Source organism: Bubalus kerabau, chromosome 13 (genome assembly GCF_029407905.1).
Source record: "Bubalus kerabau isolate K-KA32 ecotype Philippines breed swamp buffalo chromosome 13, PCC_UOA_SB_1v2, whole genome shotgun sequence".
NCBI lineage: Eukaryota > Metazoa > Chordata > Mammalia > Artiodactyla > Bovidae > Bubalus > Bubalus kerabau.
In genome coordinates, this window is record NC_073636.1 from 53,702,039 (window position 1) to 53,727,753 (window position 25,715).

Sequence of the window (25,715 nt, forward strand, 5' to 3'; positions counted from 1 at the left end):
AATACTAGAGTGGGTTGCCATTTCCTTCTCCAGGGGATCTTCCCAGCTCAGGGATAGAACCTGTGTCTCCTGCATTGGCAGGCGGATTCTTTACCGCTGAGCCACCTGGAAAGCCCCAGAGAGAGGCCCAAACGCTGAGGCTGCTTCCAAGCCCTGGGGCCCAGGCGATCTTCTCCCAAGCTCATGTGGACAGGACAAACTCACAGAGACAAGGATACTCAACATCCAAAGGGGCTGTTGTTACCCAGAAATCTTTATTACAAAAATATTTTGCAAGCCAAAAAGTTTAAGTTGCAACTATATACAAAATGGGGCCTGTTTCCTTCCCCACAGTCTGAAAATAAACTCCCAAAACCATGCTCCTTCCGTACTGTTGTTTGGACCGTTTCCTTTTCCTGGGGTTCGATACACAAGGTATGGGAATCTCCAGGCTGCCAGGCTAAGTCTAAACTACATGACTTCCTTGGCCTCATTCCTTACTCCTCTTCCAAAATTCAAAATAAAATTAAAGTGGCACCAGGAAAACATTCTTTTAAAATTCTGTATGTGCTTGTGTGTGCTCACACACGTGTGCTCTCTCTGGGTAAAAGAGAGGGAGACCAGGGTTTACAAGCCAACCTTATGGAATTTGGAAGTAGCTCGAGCCAGGTGGCTGGGACACTGAGCTCCCAGATGCCACAGAGAAACTCGGCTCATGGGGCCAAAGCTGCTCACATGGCCTGTTGGCTCAGCCAGTTCCTGGATGCTATCATGTAATACAAATCACTGTTCCCCAGAGAGGCAGGTCTGTGCTGGCCTCCCAGGGTTCCACCTGGAGGACCTGCTGATGGGCAGGATGGCTCAGCTTCTGGCTCTGACAGCCTGTGCCAGGACTCCCTTGGGTATCCAATGGCTGGACCCAGGGGGCAGTGAAGATTAGCATCTCAGCTCTGAGAGTGGATCAGTTACACGGGAAAACGGAATAAACAGGGCTTGTGACACCTGCTTGCCCTGGGCCCAGCTGGGCTGCCACACTGAATTGGAAGGGCCAGGGTTCTGAGGGTAATGGGGTCAGAGCCTCTGCCCAACCTCTTGAGACAGAGGGACAGACGGTGGGTCATTCCTGGCTTCACAGATGTCCAGGCCTCCTGGCTGACTTTGATTTATTCCAGTTTGATCCTAATAGGGTTTGGGAACAGAAATGGAAGATTCTGTCTTCAGAGAGCTGGAATGGTGGGGGACGGGGCGGGGGGTACAGCCAGGCACAGCTGCCTACCCTGCATGGCCCTAAAGTGCTTGTGAGAGATGGAGGGGAGGGACAGTGTCTTTCCTCCCCCCTCTTTACAGGTAAGCAGGCTGAGGCATGAGGTCTCGACCAGACCTTGTGGAGAAGGAGGCAGCCTGGAGAAGTAGGGGCAGGTTCAGACTTACCACACTGGGGGCTCAGGAAGCAGAAGAACCAGCCACGTGGAGGGAAGGCTAAGTGTCTCCATGGAGCAGCCAACCTGGAACCGTCTGCCCCACCCTCAGGGCTCTGGGACCGGGAGGAACTCAGTTTCTGCCATGAGTGATTCTCTCCTGGACAACCGACCGTTCAGCCTCAGACTGTGCAAGACCAACCACGCACATCAACACACGACAAAGAGCCAAGATAACGCTGCTGTTGTTTTAAGAAAAAAAAAAAAAAAAAAACAGAACAAAACACCACAGATCAAATTTTCTAACACCTCAATTTCAAGATTGCACATTTCACATTTCTCAATAATTTACAGGCGTCCACAGCGAGATGTTGTGAGTTAGTGCTTGCTGAAGGAAGCGAACTCAGGTCTGGAAAGGAGAGGTGGGGCCACATGGAGCATCATAGTCAAGATGACGGGTCCTCTAGGTCTCGAGGGCTGCGAGGAGGAAGGGTGTTTCTGTCCCTCAGTCCTTGGTGGTGGAGGAGTTCCTCAGAGGGTCCTCTCCTCCCCAGGGCTTGTGGCCGGTCACTCCAGGTCGGGGAAGGCCAGAACTGCTGGCAGCCACTGCACCAGGTCTCAGGAGGCGGGTCCAGCTTCCCCATGGACAGGCAGTTCAATCTAAAGGGGATAGCTTTCCCCAAAGCCCCAGCTGGTAGTTCTGGGGGGAGGAGGAGGTATGTTTTCTCCCTCCTCACTCTGGAAGATCAAGCTGCGGAGCGTCAAGGAGGCAATCAGGGGTCTCCAAGACCATGACCAAGACCCACAGTTGATGGACAGAGGCGTGAGAGTTCTCGCACCCACAGTGGCTCTGGCCAGTTCCCAGGCCAGCTCCCCGCCTGGTTTGGCAACACCAGCCTCCATGTGTGGCCACGTTGGAGGGTCATGGCTACCCTGGAAATGCTGGTGAGCCAACTGGGTTGAGGAGACAAGAGCTACCCTCACTCCTGGTTCCCAGGGCCTCTGCCACCCTAGCCCCCCAGGAACTGGGCTGGTTGTCCTCACCACAGCTGCTCCGTGTGGGACAGGAAGGCTCATGGGGACAGACCCTAGAGATGACCACGGCCCTGTTCACTTCCTCTGGACCTGGACACTGGCATACTCTGAGTAGGATGGCTCAGGCTTGGGGGCCGGTTGCTTGGGGGTCCGGTTGAGGTGGACCATGTCCAGGTCAGCGTAGGTGAGGGTGTCCTCAGATACAGGTGGCGGGCGGGCCTGAATGCTGGCATACTCCGTGTGGTTGTTCGGTTCACTGGTCTTGGGGGTTGATTTCTTCCCCTTGGGCAGGTTCAGGTCTGCATATGTGATGTCATTGTTGTCTTGGATCTAAATGAGATAGAGAGAAGGTCATTCTGGAGCCCCTGCCAGTCACAACTGGGATTAAGTCCGGATGCTCTGTCTCCTCTTGGCCTCTACTAGCTCAGCCTTAATTCATGTCCCCTCTTCTCCAGCCAAGGTCACCTGTCTCCAGCCTTGCCCTTCCAATCAGCCTCTTCATATAGCCTGAAGGCTCTTCCTAAATGTCAGTGTGGTCACTTCATAGCCCTGCCTCAATGTCACCCCTCCTGCAGTTCTTGCTTGCCTTTCCTGATGCGCTTTCCTCTGCTGAGAAAGTCCAGCCCCCTTTCTCCTTGTGATGAAGCCCAACGCACCCTGTCAATTTCATCTTAAGACCTTCCGCTCAGCTGGGTCCAGGACCGTGACTCTGCACTTCCCTCTGTGCTTCTCCATCACAGCACCCACCCCTTAGCTAGGACCGTCTGTGCCTGTCCAGGGGTGTGTGTAGATGCTGATCTCCAGTAGCTGGGGACATTCATTTATTTACTCATTTATTCAACAAGTATTCACTAGGCATTTGTTATGGTGCAAAAATCAAGGCTGACACAGAAAAAACCAATCAATGTTAAATGAATGAATGAATGAGTGGTAGATGAATAAATGGATGGCAACTCTTCCAGCCCCACTCTAGCTGAGACTGGGGACTGGGGAAGAGAGGATGGGAGTTTGTGAGAATGAGGGCAGCAGTTAACAGGAGGCAAAGGTTTTGCAGGCAGAAGTTGGAGTGTGAATCCGGGTTCTGTTCTCTCTGGAGGAGGGACTGGGCAGTTCACTTAGCCTCTCTGGGCCTTGGCTTCCCCATCTTTAAAGTAGGTCTAATAATAGGATCTGTTGCCATGGTCACTGGGAGGATCCAATGAGCTGGTCTCAGGACAGAGCCTGGCTCGTGCCAGGTACATGGATGTGCGGCACGTGTCAGCAATCCTCCACCACCCGGCAAACCTGAGCTGCTCCTATGTGCCTGTCTTATCACTCACAACTGCCATCTTGAAATTACCCATCATGAAAGATACTTTGCTTCTTTATGCCTAGCAGCTTAACTGTGGAAGTGTAGGGGAGTGACCAACACCCATGATCCCAGCTGACACACAACAATAACCTCAGACCCTGACGGCTCTCACGTGGATCACCTGATTTAGGTGCTATCACAACCCTGCTTGGTAAGACATATTTATCCCACTTTATGGTGAAGAACCTTATAGCAAGGGAGGTGAAATAATTGGGTCAAAGTCATACAGCTAGAAAAGAGTCAAGGTCTGCTGGCCTCTAAGGCTGTGGTCCGACCACATGGCCCTGTCCTCAACCCTGCATGCTTGCTCACTTCTCTCTGGGAAACCCATGCCAGCATTAAGGGCTGGCCCTGGGCTGGGAGTCCTAGTTACAGGGCTGCGAGCTCACAAGAGCCCTGCTCACTGCCCAGGGCTTGGCACATAGTAGGTCCTCAGTAAGTCCCGACTGACTGTAAATTCTGTACAGGATTCAGTGACCAGCTCTTTTCACCATCATTCTTTCCCTGGAAAATTCCAGAAAGAACTTTGACTTTTAAAGTGCCAGAAAGTAAAATGACTGGGGAAAAAGCCTTCCTGACCCATGATTGGAAATTGTCTTGTATTTCTAATCATTGCCTGAGCTTGTGCCTATGGTTGCTGGTGGGGGAGGGGAGGTTGGCACCGAGTCGGGAGAGTTCTGGCCTACAAACACTGTGCATTTTGCCAGCCTGGCTCTCTTCAACAAATTATAGCTACAGCGATGACAACTGCCAGGGAAATGTCAAGGACAGCTGGCTTTTCTCATTCCAGGTTCAGGGCTGGGCCTGTCTCCTTATAAGACGCTGAGGAGCCCTCTGCCTCCCAAGGTCTGATAGCATCAGCCAGTGTAGACAGGGCCAGAGTTCTCAGAAACAGGCCACCAACCATGGTGACTGCAAAGCCTCCTCAATAATGCTGGGGTGGAACTCCCAGCTCCAGGGGCATGTGCCGTTGCACGAGGTGATCAATGACATGGGGCCTTCCCATCAGCAAAGGCAGTGCAGTGCTGTGTTCCCGCATGTGAGAGACACAGGGCTGCAAGGGTGCTCTGGGTAAAGGTGCTGGCCAGGCACAGGCACGGAGGCCGGATGGTGTGAAGAGCACTAAAGCCAACTCCAGCAGCACCATTTACACAGAACACATGGTGGATGGTGCCCTTCCAAGCTGCGCGGTGACTGGCACTGAGAGAGGCTGGGGGACACTCTCCAGGCTGGGGCCGGGGCGGGGGGTGGGGGTGTGTGTGTGGTGGTGGTGGTGTGTGTGAGGTGGGTGGAAGGATGCGGGGAGGGGGAGGGGGAGGGGAGGGGAGGACTCAGGAATGAATGTAAGAATCCTCCACCCCCGGCACCCACCCACCCTGGTGAAGAAGTCTTAATTTAGAACAGGATCTGCAACTCCTGTTGATGCAAGGAAATCACACCACCGATCTCCCAGGAAGGGCATCTCACCAAGGACTGTACCTGAGTTGTTTCTCTGGTGTTCTTCTCGGGCTCGTGCAGCCTAAAAAGGAAAGAGACGCACAGATAAAAATACCCTCACTATCTCTAGTGCTCATGCACATGGATAAGAATAACATTTAGGTTCCACTTCCTATACGGGTGGAGGACATGGATGAGCCGTTCCCTACAGAAACACAACTGCTGATCACATGTTTGGACCAAAGGACTTTTCAACAATGCACTACTTCTTTTGTTTGTTTGTTTAACCTACTTTATCATCAAGGATCTTTAAAAACCGTAGTACTCGGTGCTGGGGAAGCTGCGGTGAGACTGGCAGGTTCACGCAGTGCTGGTGGAGGGGCTGACCGGCATAATGCTCTCTGGAAACAGCTTGTCAAAGTCAAGAGCTTGGAAGGTGTCCTCATCTTTTGACTCATAATTGCACATTTTGGGGTATTGGTATTCAAAATATAGAAAAAGCTTTATGCACTAAGGCATTTACCACAGAACGAGATGGGAGAGGGAGGTTTACATCTCACAGCTCCACCAATTGGGACTGGTTAAGGAAATCAGGATAGATTTTGTAGATAAAGACTTAAGAGGTTTATGAGGAGGCTTTCCTTTTTTTTTTATTACAAATGTTTACATTAAAATGATAAGCATAAAATTATCTGTGGAATGACCCCAATTATGAAAAATGTGTGGATAACACTGGAAGGAAATATAGTAAAATGCTAACAGCAGCGGTCTTGGGGTGGTATTTTTTCTTCTTTTTAGTTTCCTAATGTTCTATATTCTACACACCTAAGTCTTATCATTAAGAAAAGAAAAGAGGAGGGCCATGTGTTCTGATTAATCAAAGAAGCCGTTCATGCACTTGATTCTGTAATTGGAGGCTGTGGCTTGGCTCACTGCAGGGTCACAGTCAAGGTGGTGAGTAAACCGGAGCCACTGATTCGGCAGTTGTGTAAATTCTCAAGCCAGCCACTCTGGGGACGTTAGCCTGGCTCATGTCAGAAATGAGCAATGGGGCTTGGCAGAGGGGTTATTAATGGATTTGGCATGAGTGCTTGGCTCAGAAAGCAGTTCTGGGGCATGACGGGCCCCATGTGGCCACAGCAACAGCCCTCTGGGAGCAGGGATGCTGGAGAAGATTGCTCACTCGGCTCCATCCATGCACCTCCTGCTTCCCACCTGTCTGGGTCCCCGCTGACTCTGGTTCAAGTCAAACACCTCGACCTGCTTGTAAGTCCCATGGAGTCTGGTTCTGGCTGACCACCCCGCCTGCCCCCCACCCACCAACCCAGACTCATTCACTTCGTCATCCTCATTCACCCACTTATCCACCCACCCAATATTTCTCAAGGGCTACTCAATGTGATGCACTTTACATGTCAACAGCCTTGAAGGACCTCCTGAATGGCTTTTCCTCTTGGTTAACCTTTGTTCATCCTTCAAGACGACTACATTGTCACGTATTTGGGATGGCTTCTGACAGTGCTAAGCTGGCTGGGCTGTCCCTCCGTGACCGTTTCAAACTCCTTGCATATTTTCCCATCAGGTTTGTAAGTCTGTCTGTCTGCCATGCTTCCTCACCACATGGGTATAGGTGCTCAAAAGAGACTTGGAATGAATGCCAATCAGTCTGCCCCAATGCCTTTGCACATTCAGTCCACCTTGCCTCTTCCTCTGATCCACTCCTTCTCTTCCCCCAGAGTTGTTTCAAATGGTCATTTCTCAGGGAAACCTTCACTATCCCGAAATCCATTCTCAGAACACTGGGCTCCTCTCTCAGAGTGATAATTATAGATGGGAAGCAGCTATCCATTTTGTCATGTCTCTCTCCTTGGGTCTCTCCCATCTCAGTGAATGGCATCGCTATTACTCATCCTTGTGTTCAGCTAAAGAAATGGGAACGGCCCCCCGATTCCCCTTCCTCCTCCTTTACAACCTGTGTCTAATCCACCACAAGGCTTGTCGATTTGCCTCCAAAATACATACCAGACACCACCATCGCCACCATCCAGGTTTCAAATTTCTGAAGAGCTTCCTCCCTGGCGTCTCTGCTCTATGTCTGCCCCCTCACCCCCCACACTCCACTCTCCACATGTAAAATGCGTACGTGATGTCATGTCACTTTTCTGCTCAAAACCCTCAACTCCTTCCCACCACACAGTGAAATCTATCTCTGTGTCCTGACTGCCCGGCCCACGTGATGTGCTCTAGCCCTCTGTCTCTGGCCTCGCTCACTCCACACTGCTCGCCCTCCCCCCTGCCTCTCCCCCGTTCTGCCTCCTCCTTGGTCCATGAACACGTCCAGCTGCTCCTGCCTGGGGGTTTTGGCACTGGCTGTTCCCTCTGCCTGGTCCACCCTTGCCCCTGATGTTCCCAAGGCTAGAGCCTTCTTGCCCCTCAGCCGTCATCTAAATGTCCCCTCCTTAGATGGCCTTCCCTGACCACCCACTGCACACCCCCTCCCGCCTCTGCTTTGAGCCTGTGCATTAGTCAGCACCTGTAGCACACCACGTATTCACCTCCCAGCTAGTATGGTAACTTGCCTCCCTATGGACCACGAGCTCCATGCGAGCAGGGACTAGGTCCATGATGTTTACCACCGGAGCCTCGACACCTAGTAATGGGCCAGTGCATCATCAGCACACTAGGGATGTTTGTTGAATGAATGAACGAACATCTCTCCCATCAGATCAAAAGTGCAACCGACCAGGGCTAGTGTCTTTTTTATTCCTTTTTGCAATCCCCCCAGCTTAAGGCCTGGCGCTCAATCCAGATGAATAAATGAAAGAATCAGGGAAGCCTTAACTATTCTAAGAATAAACGCAGTGAATGTCTGACAAGTGAACAAATGGCCAACGAAATGAACCCCAGTGCCCAATTAAGGGAGCAGAGCCACATTTTCCTCTCATCTGAGCTGGGGAGGATTACAATGTTCTCCTGTACATTCCTAACCCAGGGAGTTAGAAATAGCCAGTCCTCCCACTGGCCCTGCAACCTGATGGGCCCTTTGAGTTCAAAGCAGAGGCACCCCCAACTCTTGCCACTGCCCCTCCCCCTCCCAGGAAGCTGGCTTATTACCCACGCCAACATTCTCTGCAAAGTGTCTGATCCCAGCCAGCCGAGCTGAAGCTGGCAGCTGCATGGAAAAGCACCAGTACCGCTCACTAGCTAGCACTTTGGTTTAGAGAGATCAAAGGGAGCAAGTGATCTCAAGGCTCCCTGGGTAGGATCATGCTCAAAAACTAAAAAAAAAAAAAAACAACAAAAAAAAACAGGCAGAAAACGGTTGGCTTCTCTGGGGAAGAAGAAACAGGCAGCAAGAAGCACTGGATCAGTGATGAAGAGCCTCAGCTTCAGCGTCAGAGAAACCTGGGTTGACTCATGGTTCCGCACTTGCTAGCTGTGGGTCCTTGGGAAGGTCACAACACTTGTCTGAGCCTCAGTTTCCTTAACCACATATAGGGACAATAATAAGCATCTAAAGCAGGGGTTCTCAAAGTCTGGCTTAGAAACAGCAGTGTCAGCACCTGAGAACTTGTTAGAAATATAAATTCTGCATCCGAAACTCCAGGGAAGGGGCCAGTAATCTGCGTTTTAATAAGCCCTCCCAGGGATTCTGCTACACACTCAAGTTTGAAAACCTCTGTTGAATTAAATTGGGATAATAGTAAATCACAGGATTTTTGTGATAATCAAATCACCAATGGGCTAATACAGGTGAAATCATAGATCCGTGCCTAGAACACAGTGAATGCTCAATAAACGTCAGCTGCTGCTGTTGTCATTATTATTATTGACACAGCCCTTTTCTTCCAGAAATGTATTGTATAACTGGGGAGATAAGACAAGTAAAAATAGTGACAGCAGGAAGAATGAAACAAAAAAGAGAGCTCCTTCCATAGTTGGGGCTGTGAAGCCACTGACAAGGCTAGTTTTAGGGATTCATGACGTTAGAGATCAGGGATTACTGGAGTGGTTTGGGGTAGCATTTATTCACTCAACAAACCATTACTGAGCACCTATTCCATTCCAGGCACAGTGCCAAGTTCAGCAGTAATCAGCAATGAACGTGAGGGAGGTAACCCACCCTGCCTTGAAGAGGGGTAGGTCACACTACAGGGACAAACGCAGAGACAGCCTGGATACACTGGGCTGTCAATCCAGGGGAGCTCCCAGGAGGAGCCTCTGTCCCTGGAGGAGGTAATGCCCTCGCTGAGCCCAGAAGGAAGAGCAGGAGGTAACCGAGTAAAAGGAGGGTCACCCACGCTAGCTTCCATGTCAGACCACTCCAGGGGCGCTGTTCAGAACCTGCTGTGACTGCCAGGCGCGGCAGTTGTGCAGACCCTGGGTGACTCAGGAGCAGGGGTGGGGAGCACAGGGTGAGGAGAACGAGAATGCAGCGTGAGGGAGGAGGTGGGGGCTGAGGCTGAGCCATGGAATTCAAGCCCTGGGAGTGGTAGGAAGTGAAACTGTCCAGCTCAGCAGGGCTGCACTGCAAGGGGCTTGGGGGCCTCAGGAGAGAGACTGTTCGGAGGGCCACAGGGAATCACTGAGGGGTTCCAGGCAAAGGATGAAAGCCAAGCCTTGCTCTTGGGAAAGAGTGTACTTGGTGTGGGAAGTGTGGTGGGTGAAGGCATGGCAACAGGAAACACATTTCCCTGCGGGCATGAGGAGCCCAGTTTTGCTGGAATGGTGGCTCTGTTTGTTCGGGGACCAAGAGGCTGGGAGGCTGGCCAGGGCTCAGAGCAGGAAGCCACCTGTAGAGGTCAGAGCAGAAAGCAAGGCTTTCTCCCAAGGGTACCACAGACTCCTGGTACGGCAGGAAGGCCCGATGCTTCCCAGGACCCCTCAGATGGGTTACGTGCTCCTGCTGTGTGCAACCACAGGCCTGGAATTGCCCCCCACCATACCTGCCACCAGTGACCCCCCAACACAGGATACAGCACTCCCTTCCCCCAACTGTGGGGTTGTCCCTGACCCTACAATCTGTCAGCAAGTCCCCTTGGCTCTAATTCCAAAATATCTCCAGAATCTGACCATTTCTAAACCCATCCAGGCCACAGCCATCCGCCTGGACCACTGCAGGAGCCTCTTCACTGACCCCTCTGCCTCCACCCACCCTCCCTCCTACAGCTTGGTCCTCACATGTGGTCAGAGTGGCACCTTGCAAACAAAGTCAGATCAGCTCCCTCTTATGCCCCCTCATCTAACTGGGAGTCAAATCCAGAGTCCTAACAGCCACAGCCCCTAGACACTGGCTTCCACTTCACATCCTCAGTTCTGTTTTGCACTTCTGAAATCCACAAAGTACTAAAAGAATCAAAAGATCTGCAAAACCCATTTGATGGCAAAACCTGTCCTGAACGAACATGAAGCAGTTTATAGTTTGTATTTATCGTACTTAGAGTTGATGTTCACGTTTCCACACAGGCACATTCACATGGTAGGTGATGGGGTGCGGCCTCTACTCTACTGGGGTGAATGCTGGTGGGGGGAGTGCTTCAAAGCTGCAGTCTGGATTAGTCACCCACCTGCTGTGTGGGCTGCAGCTAAGACACAGGGGCTGCACCTTCTGACCTCATCCCTTCCTGTCCCCTCGCTCCTTCTGCCCCAACTGCTGGCCTCCCCCGTCCTCCCAGCCCACCTTGAGCCTTGGCCTTGCCTGCTCTCCTGCCCAGCCTGTGCCCCCTCACGGCTCCCCAGCTTCAGGTCCTTGCTCATATTCCCTCTTCAGAAGAGGCCCTGCCCTTGCCCCCATCTCCATCCCCTTGCTGTGTTTAATTTGTCACCACCTGACATGACATTATAGACTCTTTCACCTCCACACTTACTGCCTGCTCCTCTCACTGGCGTCTGAGCTTCATGAAGGTCCAGACTGAGTCTTGTTCATTCAGAACAGAACTGGCATATAGTAGGGACTCAGCAAAAATCACAGCAAATGTTAAATCAACCAACTAATGTACCTTCCATGATGTAATGTCATCGGTTTAGCCTCTGACCAAGGCAGTTTTCAGGAGGCACAGGTGCATCTGTCATACCCACCTACCCTGGCACTGCCCAGGCTATCTCTGTCAAAGCCCTCCATAAATACTTAATGAACAAAGGAAAGAGCACAGTATACAATTAGATTTGGGGATGGCATGTGCAGGAGTTTCTGCCACAGTCCAAACAGGATTTGGTAAGGGTCTCACTGTTTGTGGGCAGCAGGCAGGAAATCAGTGCCTCTGTGTGCTGAAATCACCTCATTTGAGGTGGTAATTAAAGACAGATCTGGTGGGAGGAGCTTACAAAGGAAAGACAGAGGAAGGCTGACTGGCACAGGAGTGAGGGTCAGTGGGTGCGGATTCTGCTCGGCAGTTCTGGGGGGCAAACAACCAAATAACTGCAAAAGCACTCCAGCCCAGTGACGTACTTACCTTGTAGAAGAAGTGGAGCCCTTGGCTGAAAGAGAAAAGGAAAAAAAAAGCCAGTTATTCAACTTAGAAACACACTTTTCTTTTATAATTACTTTCTGGAGGGTGCAGAGGCTTGCCCCCAGGGATGTTGGGAGGAATTGTTGCAATCATATCCTCCAAACCACAGGAAACCCCATGCCCACCCCAGTGGGGTGGGTGGTCCATTATCTTTCAGTAGGAAGAGCTGGGCCTGCCAGCTTTCCCACTTCTGGGAATTGCCAAAGGTCAGATCCCAAAGCAACCTCCAGCCTGGGGCCAGCTGCCCTCCCTCTGGCTGAGCCTCACTTCCATCCATCACACACATTACCTGAAACCCTACAGCAAGACTGGGTGCCCATCAGGGCCCTTCACTGCTGGAGAACAGGTTCTGGCAGAACTGCTAATTGGGGGAGCAAGTGCAAATTCCACTTCTGCCACCCACTCACATGCTGCGTGACCCTGGGTGGGTCATTCTCCTTCTCCCAGGTTAGATCTCAGTCCTCTAAGTCACACGGGTGGGCTGAACATTCATTTTCATCTCATCACCTTTGCAAAAAGGTGGGAGGAAAGAAAGGGTCTGTCTGGCTCAGAGGCTTTGAGCCTGTGATGTGGGGCATCCCACAGAGAAGCCACTGGGGTTCGCCACCATTTGACTCTGATTTTGCTGTAAAATTGTAATTAAAAAGCAACATGCACAGGCAAGTGTGCTCTGTATCACATATTAGCAGGCTGGAGGCTGCCACGCTGCAAGAATTCTCACTGCCACATGAATGCTTGGTGCCTGGGCAGGTATTGGATTTTTAGGTGAGTGGTACCCATTAGATGTAGCAGCTCAGCATCTAACATTTGAATGGAGGCTGATGGGCTGCCAAGTGCTGGGACACGAGTCATCTCAGGGAGTCCAATGATGGGACACTGCTCATCTCCGTTCCACACTAAAGACACCAGATGACTCCCTAAGGTCACGCAACAGGCAAGTGATAGAGCTGAAATTAGGATATTTCACTGTGAGTATGAGGTAGAGGGCGGCAGACACCTCCGGGGATTGACAAGGGAGAGGGGGTGTCTCATTAGGATAGAGGCAAAGTGCAGTGTGGTCTCAAACATGGTCCCTGGAGACCCACTGCCATGTGAATCCTGGCACCAGCACTCACCAGCTGTGAGACCTGACCAAGTTCTATAACTCTCCCGCGCCTCAGTTTCCTCATCTATAAAGTGGAGTTAGGTCTGTGGTGACTTCAGTGCCTGGCACATCAGAAGAGCTGACTGAGGGCCAGCCGTCACTGTCACTAAAGTCTACATTTGAGACCCGGACTCTGCACACAAGCAGACCCACCATTCAGGGCTGGGTGGCCTTCACTAGCGTCTGCAGCTCTCCAACCCCCATTTCTTCCCCAGAACACTGGATGGCTGATGCCCAAGCCCACGGAAATGAGCTCCTGTGTGCTAGAGCCTGACATGGTGCCCAGGGATAAAGCTCCAAAGGAGGCTGGGGCTTTATGAACAGGCACTATGAATGTTCCATCCAAGGGCTGGCTTGTCTCCCAAGGTGGGCAAGAGACCCTGTTTCCCCATCCAAAGAGGAGTCCTGCCTGTGTAGGGGCTCCAGGAATGTTAGGGAAACCATCCTGCAGATCACCTGGAAGAACCTCTTCTAGATTCTAGAGATGCCAGCCCTCCCAGATGGGAGTTTGAGGCTCAGGCAGTGTCTCAGGGCTGAGTCCTCCAGGCAGTCCAGCGGGGAGGGAAACTTGGGGGCCAGAGGAGAGGGAGTGCAGGAGGGGTGTGTGGCTGAGGCACAGAAAGCCCGTCAAGCTCTGTCTGGAGGCCCGGGTGCAGAAATGCAGCTCAGGATGGCATTTGGCACTCTGCCGGCTGCGGTCGTGGTGCTGGGTCACAAACAGCATTTTTAAGAGAACATAGTACAAAATATGACAAAAAGGAAAATATCAGAGTTCCAATTTTATAGATGGGGTGTGTGTGCATTGGGTTGAGACATGAAATGTATTTCTATCACTTGTAGCCAAAAAGGTTTCAGAAACACTGGCTTAAAATAGTCTTCAAGAGTGGGAAAGAGGACATGCATTTTTTTAGGTCTGACAATGTGTCAGCGCTGTTGCTGCACATGAGCTTGTTTGTTTCATAACTATCCTCCGAGGCAGGCACTGCCGCGTCCATCTTACAGGTGAGGAAACCGAGGCTCATGGAGGCCAAACTTTAGAGCATAAAACAAGGATCTGGAACCCTGGTTCATCTAACTCCAAGTCAACAGAAACAACTACACAGACACACACATACACACACGTGCACGCATGAGTGCAAACAGGGCACAATGTCCTGGATTGGAACTTATACCCTCCTGCTGTAGTCAAAGGCCACACACCTTGCCTCTATGAGGGGAGCTTCCCAGGGAGGTGGTTCATGTTTCCGGTCTCACGTACAACACTGATGACAGGGGCTGACATTGAGAACCTGCTGCTGTGCTGGGCATCTTGCTAATGCTGTACCCACAGTTACTCATTTAATTCTCCCCACAGCCTGGGAAGTAGGTGGTGGTATTCTCCCCACTGCCTTCCAGCCTCCTGCCGGGGGACTGGGCACATAATCTGGACAGGTAAGGGGAAAGTAGAAGTCTGCCAGGGGCTCCTGGGAAGTACCGTTTCCTCCTTGAGACCCTTTTGCCACCCTGGCATCTCCCCAGTTCCCACATCAGCAGTGGTTCTGTGAGACTGTGAGGCCTGGAGCAGTGATGCTGCATGGTAGGGGCCCACCCATATTTCAGTCTGGTGAAGGGGCTGCACAGCCAAGGCAATGGTACCCCTGGACTTCTTGTTACTGGGAGTAACCGGACGTCCTTATGACTTAAACTACGTGTAGCCCAAAGCAGAGGCCTCTCCCCGTCTGGGAAGTACAGCCCAGGGGTAAACTCTCGGGAGGAACCAGGGAACCCACCTACCTTTGTTCTGTTTGATTCGGAGGAGGTAGAGGGCTGCGATCAGCAGGGCCACCAGCAAGGCACACACCACGCCCACCACGATGAAGATGCTGGTCCAGTTGTTGCCATTCGAGCCTACGACCACACACAATAGAGGCTTCATGTAGGAAAATTTAAAACAAAGAAAAGGAAAAGCCACTGCCCCTTTTCACCATGAGGCAGGCATCATTAACTGAGAACATCTGGCTCAGATGTTTCAGCCCCATGGGCATGTTCATGGATATGCACATACTTCCCCTTGTGGGTTACCCACAGGCAGCGCAAAAACTGTGCCGAGGTGCCAGGAGGGAAACATTGCTGTCAGCCTTGGAGGAACCCCAGCTGCAGGGTGTGGGTGGAATTGCCCTCCTGAGGAATAGACATACGTTCCTCCTCACCTGAGTGAGCCATGGAGCGGCCACGCAGGGACACAGGTCTGCCTGGATCTCCTAATGGCAGCTGGGGCATCACACACCACGGGGGGAGGGTTGTGAGGAGAGTGACCTGCCATTGGGCATGCAGAGCCCCGAGGCAGTGCCCTGGTCCATGCCTGGGGCCTAGGCCCAGGAGGGCTGAGCCCAGGACACTTGACATGGAGACAGTGCAGAGGCTGGCACCAGACACAGGAAGGGGATCCCGCAGGAGGACGGTGTGCAGTCAGGAGCAGGGCTCTGAGCCACAGAAATGCAGGTTCAAATCAATGCCCTCACTGAGCGACCTTGAGCAGGTCATTTAAACCCCCTCACACAATGGCTTCCTCTTACATTATTGAGGTCAATAGTCATCTCTACTTCATTGAATGGCTCTGAGGAACACCTCACTAACCAACCAACCACTCACTCTTTCATCCTTTCTAAAAGTATTTCTTGGGTGTCAACTACCTACCCAGCCCTGAAGCCACAATGCTGAGACAGCCATGGTCCCAGCAGCGGAGACTCAAAGCTGAGAGGTCACCAGGGTCACCTCCTTCAACACTGCCAGGGGCAGGTGGAGCAGCCCAGAGACAGGCACCGACTTGTTCAAGCTCCCCAGTGACACAGACAGCCCGAGTGGATCCACACATCCTGTCTCCGAGGGGAGGGCTCATGGTGGCATCAAAGGGCAACTTGACAGACCCTAAGGCTTCTTTAGAGCTGTCCCTTTCAGGATGCACGAAGGAAGGAAATAGCCTCTATTCTAATCCATTCAAAGGGTTTGCTATGTACAGGGGTACAGGTGATGGAACATTCCACAGTGGCACCAAAATGCCAACCAGGCACTGTCATTCTGAAGAAAGGGAGATACGCCGACAACCAGTTGGACAGGGGCTGAGACAATGACACCCTGACACCTTTCATTCTCCCAGGAGGGTGGCAGCATCGCCATCATCTTCAATGGGCATGCACTTGGGCCTAGCGACATTCCCTGGGGATCGTCCCATAGAAATAGCTGCGCATGTAACAGAATATGTACAAGGGCAGTTAGTGCAGCACTGATCACACTTGAGATAAGCCACAGACAGCCTGAAGCCCCCGACCCCATTCCAGTGGGGCTGCCAGGGAGAGTAGGCTCAGGTCACGAAGAGCAAGGGGAGGAGGTGGGCGGGCAGGGAATGCTGAACACAGAAACTGTTAGTAGAAGAAAGCGAGAGAGCACACCATGAGCAGGACAATCCCTCTCCTTCCCTGTTTTCTTTCTTTCAAGGATATTTATGTCGAAAGATCTATAAAGAATACGCCACACTCTTACCAGTGGTCACTCTTGGAGGTGGGAATTCACTTTAAAATTCTATTTTAATCTATTGACTTCTACATTGTTCTATAAAAAGTATGAATTACTACCTTTAATATTAAAAAAAAAAAAAAAGATCAACAGCTGGGTCAGTTGCAGTGGTGACCTCACCAGGGGTTTGACCTGTGTCCTGGTCCTTCTGGGGAGCAGAGACCTCCAGGGTATAGTTTTTGGAGACCGCCGGCTGCCTGTCATGCTCCACCTGGCAGGTGAGCACCACAGCCTCCCTGTGGGCAGAGGAGTTCACCAGGAGCCAGCTCGTCTGGTTAAAGGTCCCGTCCTTGTTCTCTACGCGGATTGAGGCTGCTTCTGTTCGGGACATGTTTCCGTTCTCCAGCCAGGTCAGCTGTAGGTCCGGGGGGTAGAACTTGTTCACCTGACAGGTGATGTTCACCTGGTTCCCAGCTGGGGGGTATCCGGTAATCTCCAGGGTGGGTGGAACTGAAACAGCACAGGAAGAAGTTCTGACCTTATGGAACAGACATGTCATAGGGGAGGAGATGGATAACAGCTCAGCACAGCCCGGGAGTCACCCAGAGCCAGGCATGCAATAGGTGCTCAAGCACTGAGGCTGTCTCTGCATATGAATGAAGTCACTACGCACAGTGCAGGGCACACAGCAGGTGCTCAAAGGCTGGGCTCCTGTTAGGTTAACCATGTGTGCAATCTATAAGCACAGCCCTGGTATGCCCGTGAAATATAATAACTGCAGCAAAATAAATGAAGTCACTAAACACACAGGGGCCTGACTTACAGTAGGTGCTCAGCAGTTGAAGAAGCTATTGGTAAACTATTAGCACAGTGCTTGGCACATGACAGGCATCCACCTGGCAGCTGCCATGAAAACAGTAATAAGTGACCAGCTAGGAGCCTGGTGACTGGGCAGGATTGTCAGGAAGCAGATTCCAGGCAATTCAAGGCCTGGAACAAAAATCAGGGGGAAGGAGCAGGTTGGGGCCTTGGGGGCAGGTATGGGCTTGGGATGACATGAGGGGCATCTACCTCGGATGGTCTCAGACAAGTTGGCAGTCCCACGGAGAGGAGGGCCCCCCTGCAGGGTGACATGGGCCACCTCGCAGATGACCTGGGAGTGAACATCTCCTGTGGTCAGCAGCACTTTAGTTGTGCTGTTGATGCTGTAGGAAACATTGTCGTCCTCTGGGTCCACGCTGGTCTGGGAGGCTGACAGCTCATTGCCATCTTTGAACCATTTCAGGGAGATGTTTCTGGGGGAGAAGCCGTGGGATGTGCAGGTGAAGTTCACTGTCTGCTCAGGTGTAGCCCTCACTGCAGGGCCGGATACCACGGGAGGAGAGGGCTTGGCTACGAAAGGAACATTTATAAACACTGAAAACCATTGTGATTATCATCACTAATGAAAAATATGTAACATAGTTAGGAACTATCACATATATTATTATTTTAATTCTTCAAATAGTTCTGCTGAGTCAGGAGTATGGAATTCCAGGTCTGAGTGCAAAGTCCACCTTCTTTCCTCTGCAAGGTGATTTCCCACCAGTCTGGGCACAGGAACAAAAAGTGCTGATTGGTCTCAGACATTCTTCCTATTTGCTATTCCTAGCTGGGCTCTCCTGGAAAACTTAAGTTCAGAGAAAGCATTTATAGAAGTGAATGCAAGGGAAGCAAGGGCACAGTGGGACCACACGGAAGCTTAACCAGGCTGGCCATCCAATGAAGGTGTGACCGAGGTACTTCCTAGCTCCTCATCTATGAAGTGGGACAGCAGGCATTATTCCTCCTGGGGCTCCAGTGGGAGAGTTAAATAGTCAGTGGAAGCATTTTTGCCATGAGTAAAACACAATATGCTTCACCAAACTAAGTAAACACAGATTTCTCTTTAACCCAGACTATACTTATATCCAGAGCTGCCCCTTCAGGTACCTATGAATTTACTCCATAGTTTTCACTCTTTCCACAAATATTCCAGTAAGACTAATGTGTACCAATCCTTAAATTTGAAAGAAAGGGAGCAAACAGATACTTTTCTGAATCTGGGTTCTTCTCCTAGATCAGTTTTGGGTTGAAACAAAGATCTCCAAGTGCTGAGAAACCAACGGTGGTTAATTTCTTAATTGTTATTAAATCAGAAGACACACAGAAACAGGCTTATGAAGCAGCAGAAGCACTTTTTGTGTCCTGAAAATATACACAAATCAGCAAGTCAAAAGTGAGGGCAGTTTCTCCCTTTAGAAAGGTCCTGTGGGGCATCTCCAAATTGTCCATTACTGCCTAACACCTCCTGTAAACGTTGGCAGATAGCAACTATATAAATATCTACGCTTGTAAATATTTAACTTGCTTCTTAAAACTCATCAAACATTTTGAGGACATGGTAAAGAGGTGTTACTTGAGTAAGTCAAGTCATAAAATCATCAGCATCCTGAATGTAAATGGAGCAGATGCTGTGATTAGTTACCACTTATCAAGAGTTTCTTGGGAGCATGACACTGGGCTGATCCCTCTAGGAACCTCAGCTCTTTAATCCCTCCACCAACTCTGAGAGGGAGGGCTGAGTGTGGCCCCATTTACAGGATGAGGCCCAGGAAGATGCATTACGGTATGAGGCCAAGAACATCCAGAGAGTAAGTATCAGAGTTCATCTCACTGCACGTGGGACTGATTGATTTTAGCGTCTCTGATCTTTACTCTTAAGCCTCAGTGACTCTAGACAAAGCAGATAAAGCACCACCTGGTAAGATGAGTGAGGGGTATATATAAAACAGAGAGCCTGGCGTATAGTAGGTGCTTAAACAATAATACCCAAGATTGTTATCATATCTGGTCATTCCTAGGTCTGACCAGGTCATACCAGGTCATACCTAGGTCATTCCGAGGTATTTATTCTCTAGGCAGTAAGAAGGCAGAACAAAAGTGTTGTGGAAAAGACAAGAAAAGTCTCAAACCTTGTTCCCTGCAGTTGCCATGAAAGACTCGCATGAATAAAGGAGTAGAAAGCCACCAAGTTAGATCCTTTCCCTCTTTTCAAAACTACCCCCTCAGGAAAAAAGTTGGGGAAACTGGGTTTCAAAACACACAAGGCTTCATAGGTGTTTTCCTACAGATCAGCTCTTTTCAGAGCTGGAAGCATTTTGAAAGGACAGAGGGCAGATTTCGTCAGTGTCACTGTGGTTGTTGAGGCAGGAGGGCTCTGGGCTGAGCATGGAGTGTTGTTGGGGATTCCAGCACCTGTTTAGACACACACATGTTTAAAGATGGGAAGGTTTCCCTCGCGATGAAGCCCAGGTCTGAACAGGTGGTCTGAGTGGGCAGGAAGCCCCTCTCCGCCTAGGTGAGTTTTGCTGGAAGTGAGGGGTGTCCCTGCCAACCCACTTAGGCTGACTTTCTTGGGCCTCCTAAGAGCTGTCGCCATCACAGGCTATTCTGAACACCCCCAAGATCTGTCCTTACAACCCAGGCACCAAGCGGAACCTACCTTTTTCAGGGAAAAACTACAGCTCTCCCTCTGTGACCTCAGAGAACACGTAGCTCAGGGCTTCTCTGCCCTGGCTAGGCACCAGCATCCTCTGCAGGAGTTAAGACACTCAGCTGCCCAGGCCACATCTGCGCACTTAAATTAGAATTTCTAGGGTGGACCCAGGGTCCTTGGAGCTTGTCACCACCTCCCAGGTGATTCCAATGAGCAGTTGAGGTTGAAAGTCACCTAGTTCCATCCCAACCCATTACACTTAGTCCTGGAGGGAAAGTGACTCTTTCAAGGTCCTTTGGCTCTGGGACATCAGAGCTCACATTGGTGGAACCTGTCCCACGTGCTCGGCTCTGCTCTAAGCTCTTGACGTGTGTCCTCATTTGGTCCCTGCAGCTGCTGTGAGGCTGGGGCTGTCACCAGGGGACAAGGACACTGAGCCCCAAGGTGGAGAGGGACTCATCAGAGGTCGCAGAGCCAGAACGGGGCAGAACTGGGGTGGGGGCCCAGGCAGGGGGCTCGACCACTGTGCACTAAACTCAGGAACACCCTAACCCACCCTATCCAGGGCTTCTTGGACCCTCTCCAGTCATCACAGAGCCTTGCAATGGTGTGATTCCCACCATTTCACAGATGCGTAAACTGAGGAGCAGGGGGAACTGAGATGTGCCCAAGACCACAGAGCCTGAGAAGCCAGCACCATCCCTTCCCGAGGGGCTGTCCTGTCACCAGGCCACTGTACTCCTGGAACACCCTGCAAAGGCTGTGTGATTATCTTCTTTCCATAGGTGAGGAATGGAGAAGGCAATGGCACCCCACTCCAGTACTCTTGCCTGGAAAGTCCCATGGACGGAGGAGCCTGGTGGGCTGCCGTCTATGGGGTCGCACAGAGTCGGACACGACTGAAGAGACTTAGCAGCAGCAGTAGCATAGGTGAGGAAACGGGAGCCCAGCACAGGGAATTGGGTCTCAGCCTGGAAATAACACCTTTAGTTAGGAGTCCCTATTCTGTGCTGGTGATTTAGACAGAGCTCCTCAAATCCTTCCAACTCTCCTGAAAGACATGATGACCACCATCATGCAGATGAGGAAACTGAGGCTGAGAGAAAGGAAGGGTCTGTCTCCTCTCACCCCCTGACTGTGTCCTGGTGTTTCCTGTCAAGTCCAAGCTTTCAGGTCCATCAGCAGAGCAAGTGCCCACCTTCAGGAGCCCCCACACTGACCACCCCGCCTTTTCCCTCAGATTCTTGAATTCAAGTGACTACAGGGAGGAGTAGCCTCTGAGGGCCCAGCCCTGGGGACCCTGGAACAACAAGGGAAGACGTGGGCTCCCGACGCCTGAGTCTAGAGCAGGAACTCTCACTCACACGGGGCCCTCATTACCCTCTGGGGGACACCTCCTCCTGCTCATCCTCAGTCCACAGAACCAGGAATGGGTGTGCCCGGCGCTGCTGGGGTCACAGTGGCCCCTCTGGGCTCTGTCCACACCACCCTTCCCGGACCTGCTCCACAGGGCCCTGGTGAAGGGGCAACATCACACCAATGGGCAGAAATGACTCCTGATGCTTTTAAGTGTGTTTTTTAGGAAAATCATGACATATTGTAGTATTTGTCTGAATTGGTTATAAAGGTAGTCCTGCCTTTCACACAGGACTCTTTTTTTATACTTCATACTGAATAGAACAATACAGGATTTTAAGAGGACAAGGCTGGAATTTTCTCCCCACTTTGACAAGCATGGTGAGGTATGCAGAGAACAGGGCTGTTAGTCAGACTGCTTTGGGTTCAATCTTGGCTCTCCTACTTGCTCACCAGCCACGTCCCCTCCTTGAGCCTCGGTGTCCTCATCTATAAAAGGACAACAGGTGAACACCTCCCTCAGACACTGGTTATAAGGAGTAAAAGCCATGAGGAAGATTCTGCATCTGACAGGCTGCTCCCCGCCCCTCCCTGTGTTCTCACCCAGGGAATCATCTGGGCAGGCGGCCTGGGGAAGAGGCAGAGCAGCATCCTGGGAGGCGGCAGATCCAAGTGGTGGGGGGGCCACTTACTGGATGTGATTGGTGGGCAAGGAGCCCATCATCTGGGAAATTAAGTAGTATCTGCAAAATCAGGAAAAAGCCACCTTCCTTTTCTATGTCCAGGGGTTGTAGGGAGATTCAACTGTTACATCTAAGAGAGAAATTTGGGGCAATTTCTACCCAAATTTAAATCCACATACTGCCTGAACTAGCAATGCCACTTACAGTGGGCGTCTCCCACCGGAGTAGAGTGATGTATAGATAAGGTCATCCACTGTAGTTCTGTTTTAATGGCCTAAGTTTGGAAACAACTTGCTTATTTGTTAACAAAGACTGGTAGATGCTGTCTCCATATGCCAAGTGCTTTGCAGCTGTTGAAATACTGGGCAGCTCCAGGGGATGATTTGGAATGAAGGATTTACGGTTAAAATAAAAGTAGGAAGAGGTTCCCAATCACCTTGGGTCTCAGGGCCTGCATGTAAGGGGCATTATGAACCTTTGAGAAACCTATGAAAAGGCGCCCTGTTCAATGGTTCAAATTAAGGGGCTTTTATTTTGCTCCCTCCTTGTACCAGGCTCTTCTATGAAACCAGTTTCAATGTTGCTACAGGAAGGGGACTGGCCTGGAATCGGACTAGGTTCTGGAAGGATCCCCTTATTGACCATGTGACTGTGGTCTGGGTCCCTGTCACCTCTTGGCCTCAGGCCCCCATGTGTACATGGGGGGTTTGGAGGATGGTGTCTAAAGGTCTTTCCTGTGCTGACAGTCCAGGATTCAGGAGTTAGAAAGAGGATCCTGGGCCTCTGGCAGAAAACCCTAAATGAGCACCTTTGCTACCTCAATGGGGCTGCCCCTAAGTCACCCACATGGGGACATTTTCTGAGATGACCTAGCTCTGCTGGGAGCCTTCAGTGAAGGGTTTTCTCAACAGATCCCCAGGAAACACCCAACCTCTGGGCATCTCCTCCAAGCCTGACCATCAGAGTAAACACTGAATGTCTGCCCAAAAATTTCTTCTCAGTGTGTAGTTTCTGAAGAAGATATAAACACATCTCCCCTCCCTGCGCTGGATGGATTTCTCCTCTTTGGGAGGAAGCGGACATAAGCTTCATGGGAGAGGAGCCCTCGCCTGCTTTGTCCACTGCTGCCTCCACAGCATCCAGGGCAGGGCCTGGCACACAGGAGGCGCTCAATAAGTGCTGAGCAAATGGAATACTCAGCCACATTGAAGGGAGTACTCTCTGCAGGCAGGTGGTAGGATCTGACCTGTGACACGGAAAGTCACTCAGAGTTTCAGTTCCCTCATCCCTGGAACCAAAGAGCTGGATGGGATGAGCTGGACAAGGAGTAAGTAGCATGACACCCACAGACTTCAACTTCTCTGACCTGTAGAAGGGAGTGAAATCAGAACATGTCCAGATCATGTGAAAGCACACAGTGCTGCATCTGACTGCCTTTTTTTTTTTTTTTCTTTTTTTTGCTCACAGAATGAAGGGCATTCCTGTTGACATGTTATCACAGACCAGCGGACAAAGGAGACCCAGGCCATACTCACCGCTCACAGTGAGACGAGTGCCTGGTCCAGACTTAAACTCCACGTCACCACGTTCTCCTCTCTGGAACTTCACACAGTAGTAGATACCAGCGTCTGCTGGGGTGATGTTACTGATGCGGATGGAAAAGTCCATGTTGTTTCTCTTTGTGGTATCTCCAACATTTGTTACTCTGGGGAAGGGGGCTTCTTTTGGACTGTAGATGAACTCCCGACCTGGCCCAGTTCCCCTGAACCACTTGATGGGCCCCACGGGGCTCAGGGAGGTCACGGTGCAGTGCAGAGTGGCCGTCTCTCCTGCTGCAACTGACACTGACCTCTCAGGCTGAATCACCTGCAGCTCCCCCTCACCTGCCGCTCCTGGAGGAAGATACAAAGCAGTTATTTATTCATCCTCATGTGATCCTGTAAGTTTTCTCAAGTGTTTATCAACGGCAGTTTTCAGTGACTGAGCATACCATGAGCTGGCCTTGAACTCAGTCCACTGCACATATATCACATGTGACCCTCCCAACGAACCTGTAACTTGAGACCCTATTACAAAGGAGGAAACTGAAGCACAGAGAGGCTAAAAATGTGGCAGATAGTAAGTTTGAGTACCTGAGCCATCTATGGAAGTCATGTCTGAACTGGGCTCTGAATTCAAGTCTGAATTTACCAGGAATCAAGAAAGGGGCACAAGTGCTCCTGAGAGAAGGAACTGCCTGGGCAAAGGTTCAGAAGTGGGTGGCAGCACGGTGTGTGTGAGGGGCTCTATTCTGTTTCAGGTCTGGCTTAGCAAGCAGGCCCTGAGCAGAGAGACTATACTCGGCAGTTGGGTCCCATGTAGGCCATGGTCTAGTGAAGTACTTGGGTACAAGGACCTGGGTGTGAGTCCTGGCTCAGTCCTGCTGACTGACCCTGGCCATCACTCAGGCAACCATGAAGATCCTACAGGGAGGCCTGCGAGTGTGCTGGATGCTGCCAGGCACTGCGTGGAGTGAGTTACTGCCCTCTGGGCCTTGGTCTCGTCTGTCAGTTACTATGGCCCTGTCTCCATGTATCTCTGGTAGGAACAAACAATATGCCTAGGCCAGAACAGGGTCAAAAAGAAAGGTCTAGCATCTGGAGCCAACTGAACTGGTTTGAGACCTGGCTCACTTTTTATTCACCCATGACCCGAGCTTATCCATTGCTTCAGTCTCAGTTACGTTATCCACAGAAAGGGTAGAACACCCACAGCCTTCTGTGTGTTCTGGAAAGAGTGAGATGACACAGAAACCCAGAAGCTCAGAAGCCCCTGAGCACCAAGCTGGGCACAGTGACTAAATGAACTTCACTTCCACTGGCCCTCAATGACACCCCTGCAGGCCAGGCCCAGGTTGGATGCTGGGACACACAGGGGCTGGATCCAGGTCAGGCCTCAAGGGCTCCTAGGATGGACAGGTGGAAGGAGTCCAGGAGGTCAGTGGTGTGGGGGGACTGAGCCCCAGATTGAAGAGGACTGGGGTACATGATCAGGAATTCCCAGTAGAGGAGGCTGGGAGAAGAGGGACACAGAAGGAAGATGGACAGGCCGGGTATAGATGCTAGGAGGTGCTATGGCTGCTAAGACTGAGGTGCAGCCGGGGCCCTGATTCTAAACAAGGTGGGGGTGGGGAGAAAGGGCAGATCATGAAGACCCTGGAGAAACACACACACACACAAACATCGGCGGAGGGAGGAGCAGAGATGGAGTGAGAGACAGATACTTGGGGAGAAAAAAGAGAGAAAAGACAGAGACACGTAGTGATGTCAAACTGGCAGATGTGCAGATGGGCCAAATGGCCTCTGCCTGGTTGCTCCACTGACCCGATGTGACCCTGTGCTGTCCTGACCTAGGCCACCTTGCTTTGTACATCAGACAGGGTTGTAGTTGATGCCCTAAGCAGGCCCTCATCTCTAGTTGAGCAGGACAGTGACCTTGTGAATCTGTCCAGCCACAGACTCCTGTCTGCCTTCACTGCAGGCAAGCCTGGACCACAGGACAGGCTTCTCATCCCTCTGCCCATGGTCCCAGCTCTGACTTCCATGCCAGGGATTGCCCAGTTCTCATGGCTGGTGATCAGAGATGCAGAGTGGCAGCCTGAGGGCAGCCCAACCCTCATGATGCAGGGAAGAAACAAGAATCCACAGAGGGCAGGGCTTGGGGTGAAGCGGGTGGCCAGGTGTGTGGGAGACACAGGGAGGAGGCCCATGGAGGCAGGCATGCACCCTGAGACATTCCAGGCCTCATTAGCAGCC

At 51.3% G+C, this 25,715-nt stretch overlaps 1 protein-coding gene across 5 annotated transcripts in view; it reads right to left on the reverse strand.

The window, feature by feature from the left end:
- Positions 1-238: 238 nt before the first annotated feature.
- The window catches only part of SIRPA (signal regulatory protein alpha), a 43,648-nt gene continuing 18,171 nt past the window's right edge, over positions 239-25,715 (reverse strand). For 4 of the 5 annotated variants that reach the window (XM_055544386.1, XM_055544385.1, XM_055544384.1 and 1 more), the window contains exons 3-9: positions 23,457-23,813; positions 17,437-17,757; positions 16,546-16,875; positions 14,647-14,760; positions 11,673-11,697; positions 5,251-5,302; positions 239-2,762 (exon numbers count right to left, since the gene is read on the reverse strand). In XM_055544386.1, coding sequence (XP_055400361.1) covers positions 2,508-2,762; positions 5,251-5,302; positions 11,673-11,697; positions 14,647-14,760; positions 16,546-16,875; positions 17,437-17,757; positions 23,457-23,813 — 1,454 coding nt within the window. In that variant the 3' untranslated portion in view covers positions 239-2,507. The remainder of the gene's footprint in view (positions 2,763-5,250; positions 5,303-11,672; positions 11,698-14,646; positions 14,761-16,545; positions 16,876-17,436; positions 17,758-23,456; positions 23,814-25,715) is intronic. The other variant, XM_055544383.1, reaches the window with a different exon arrangement.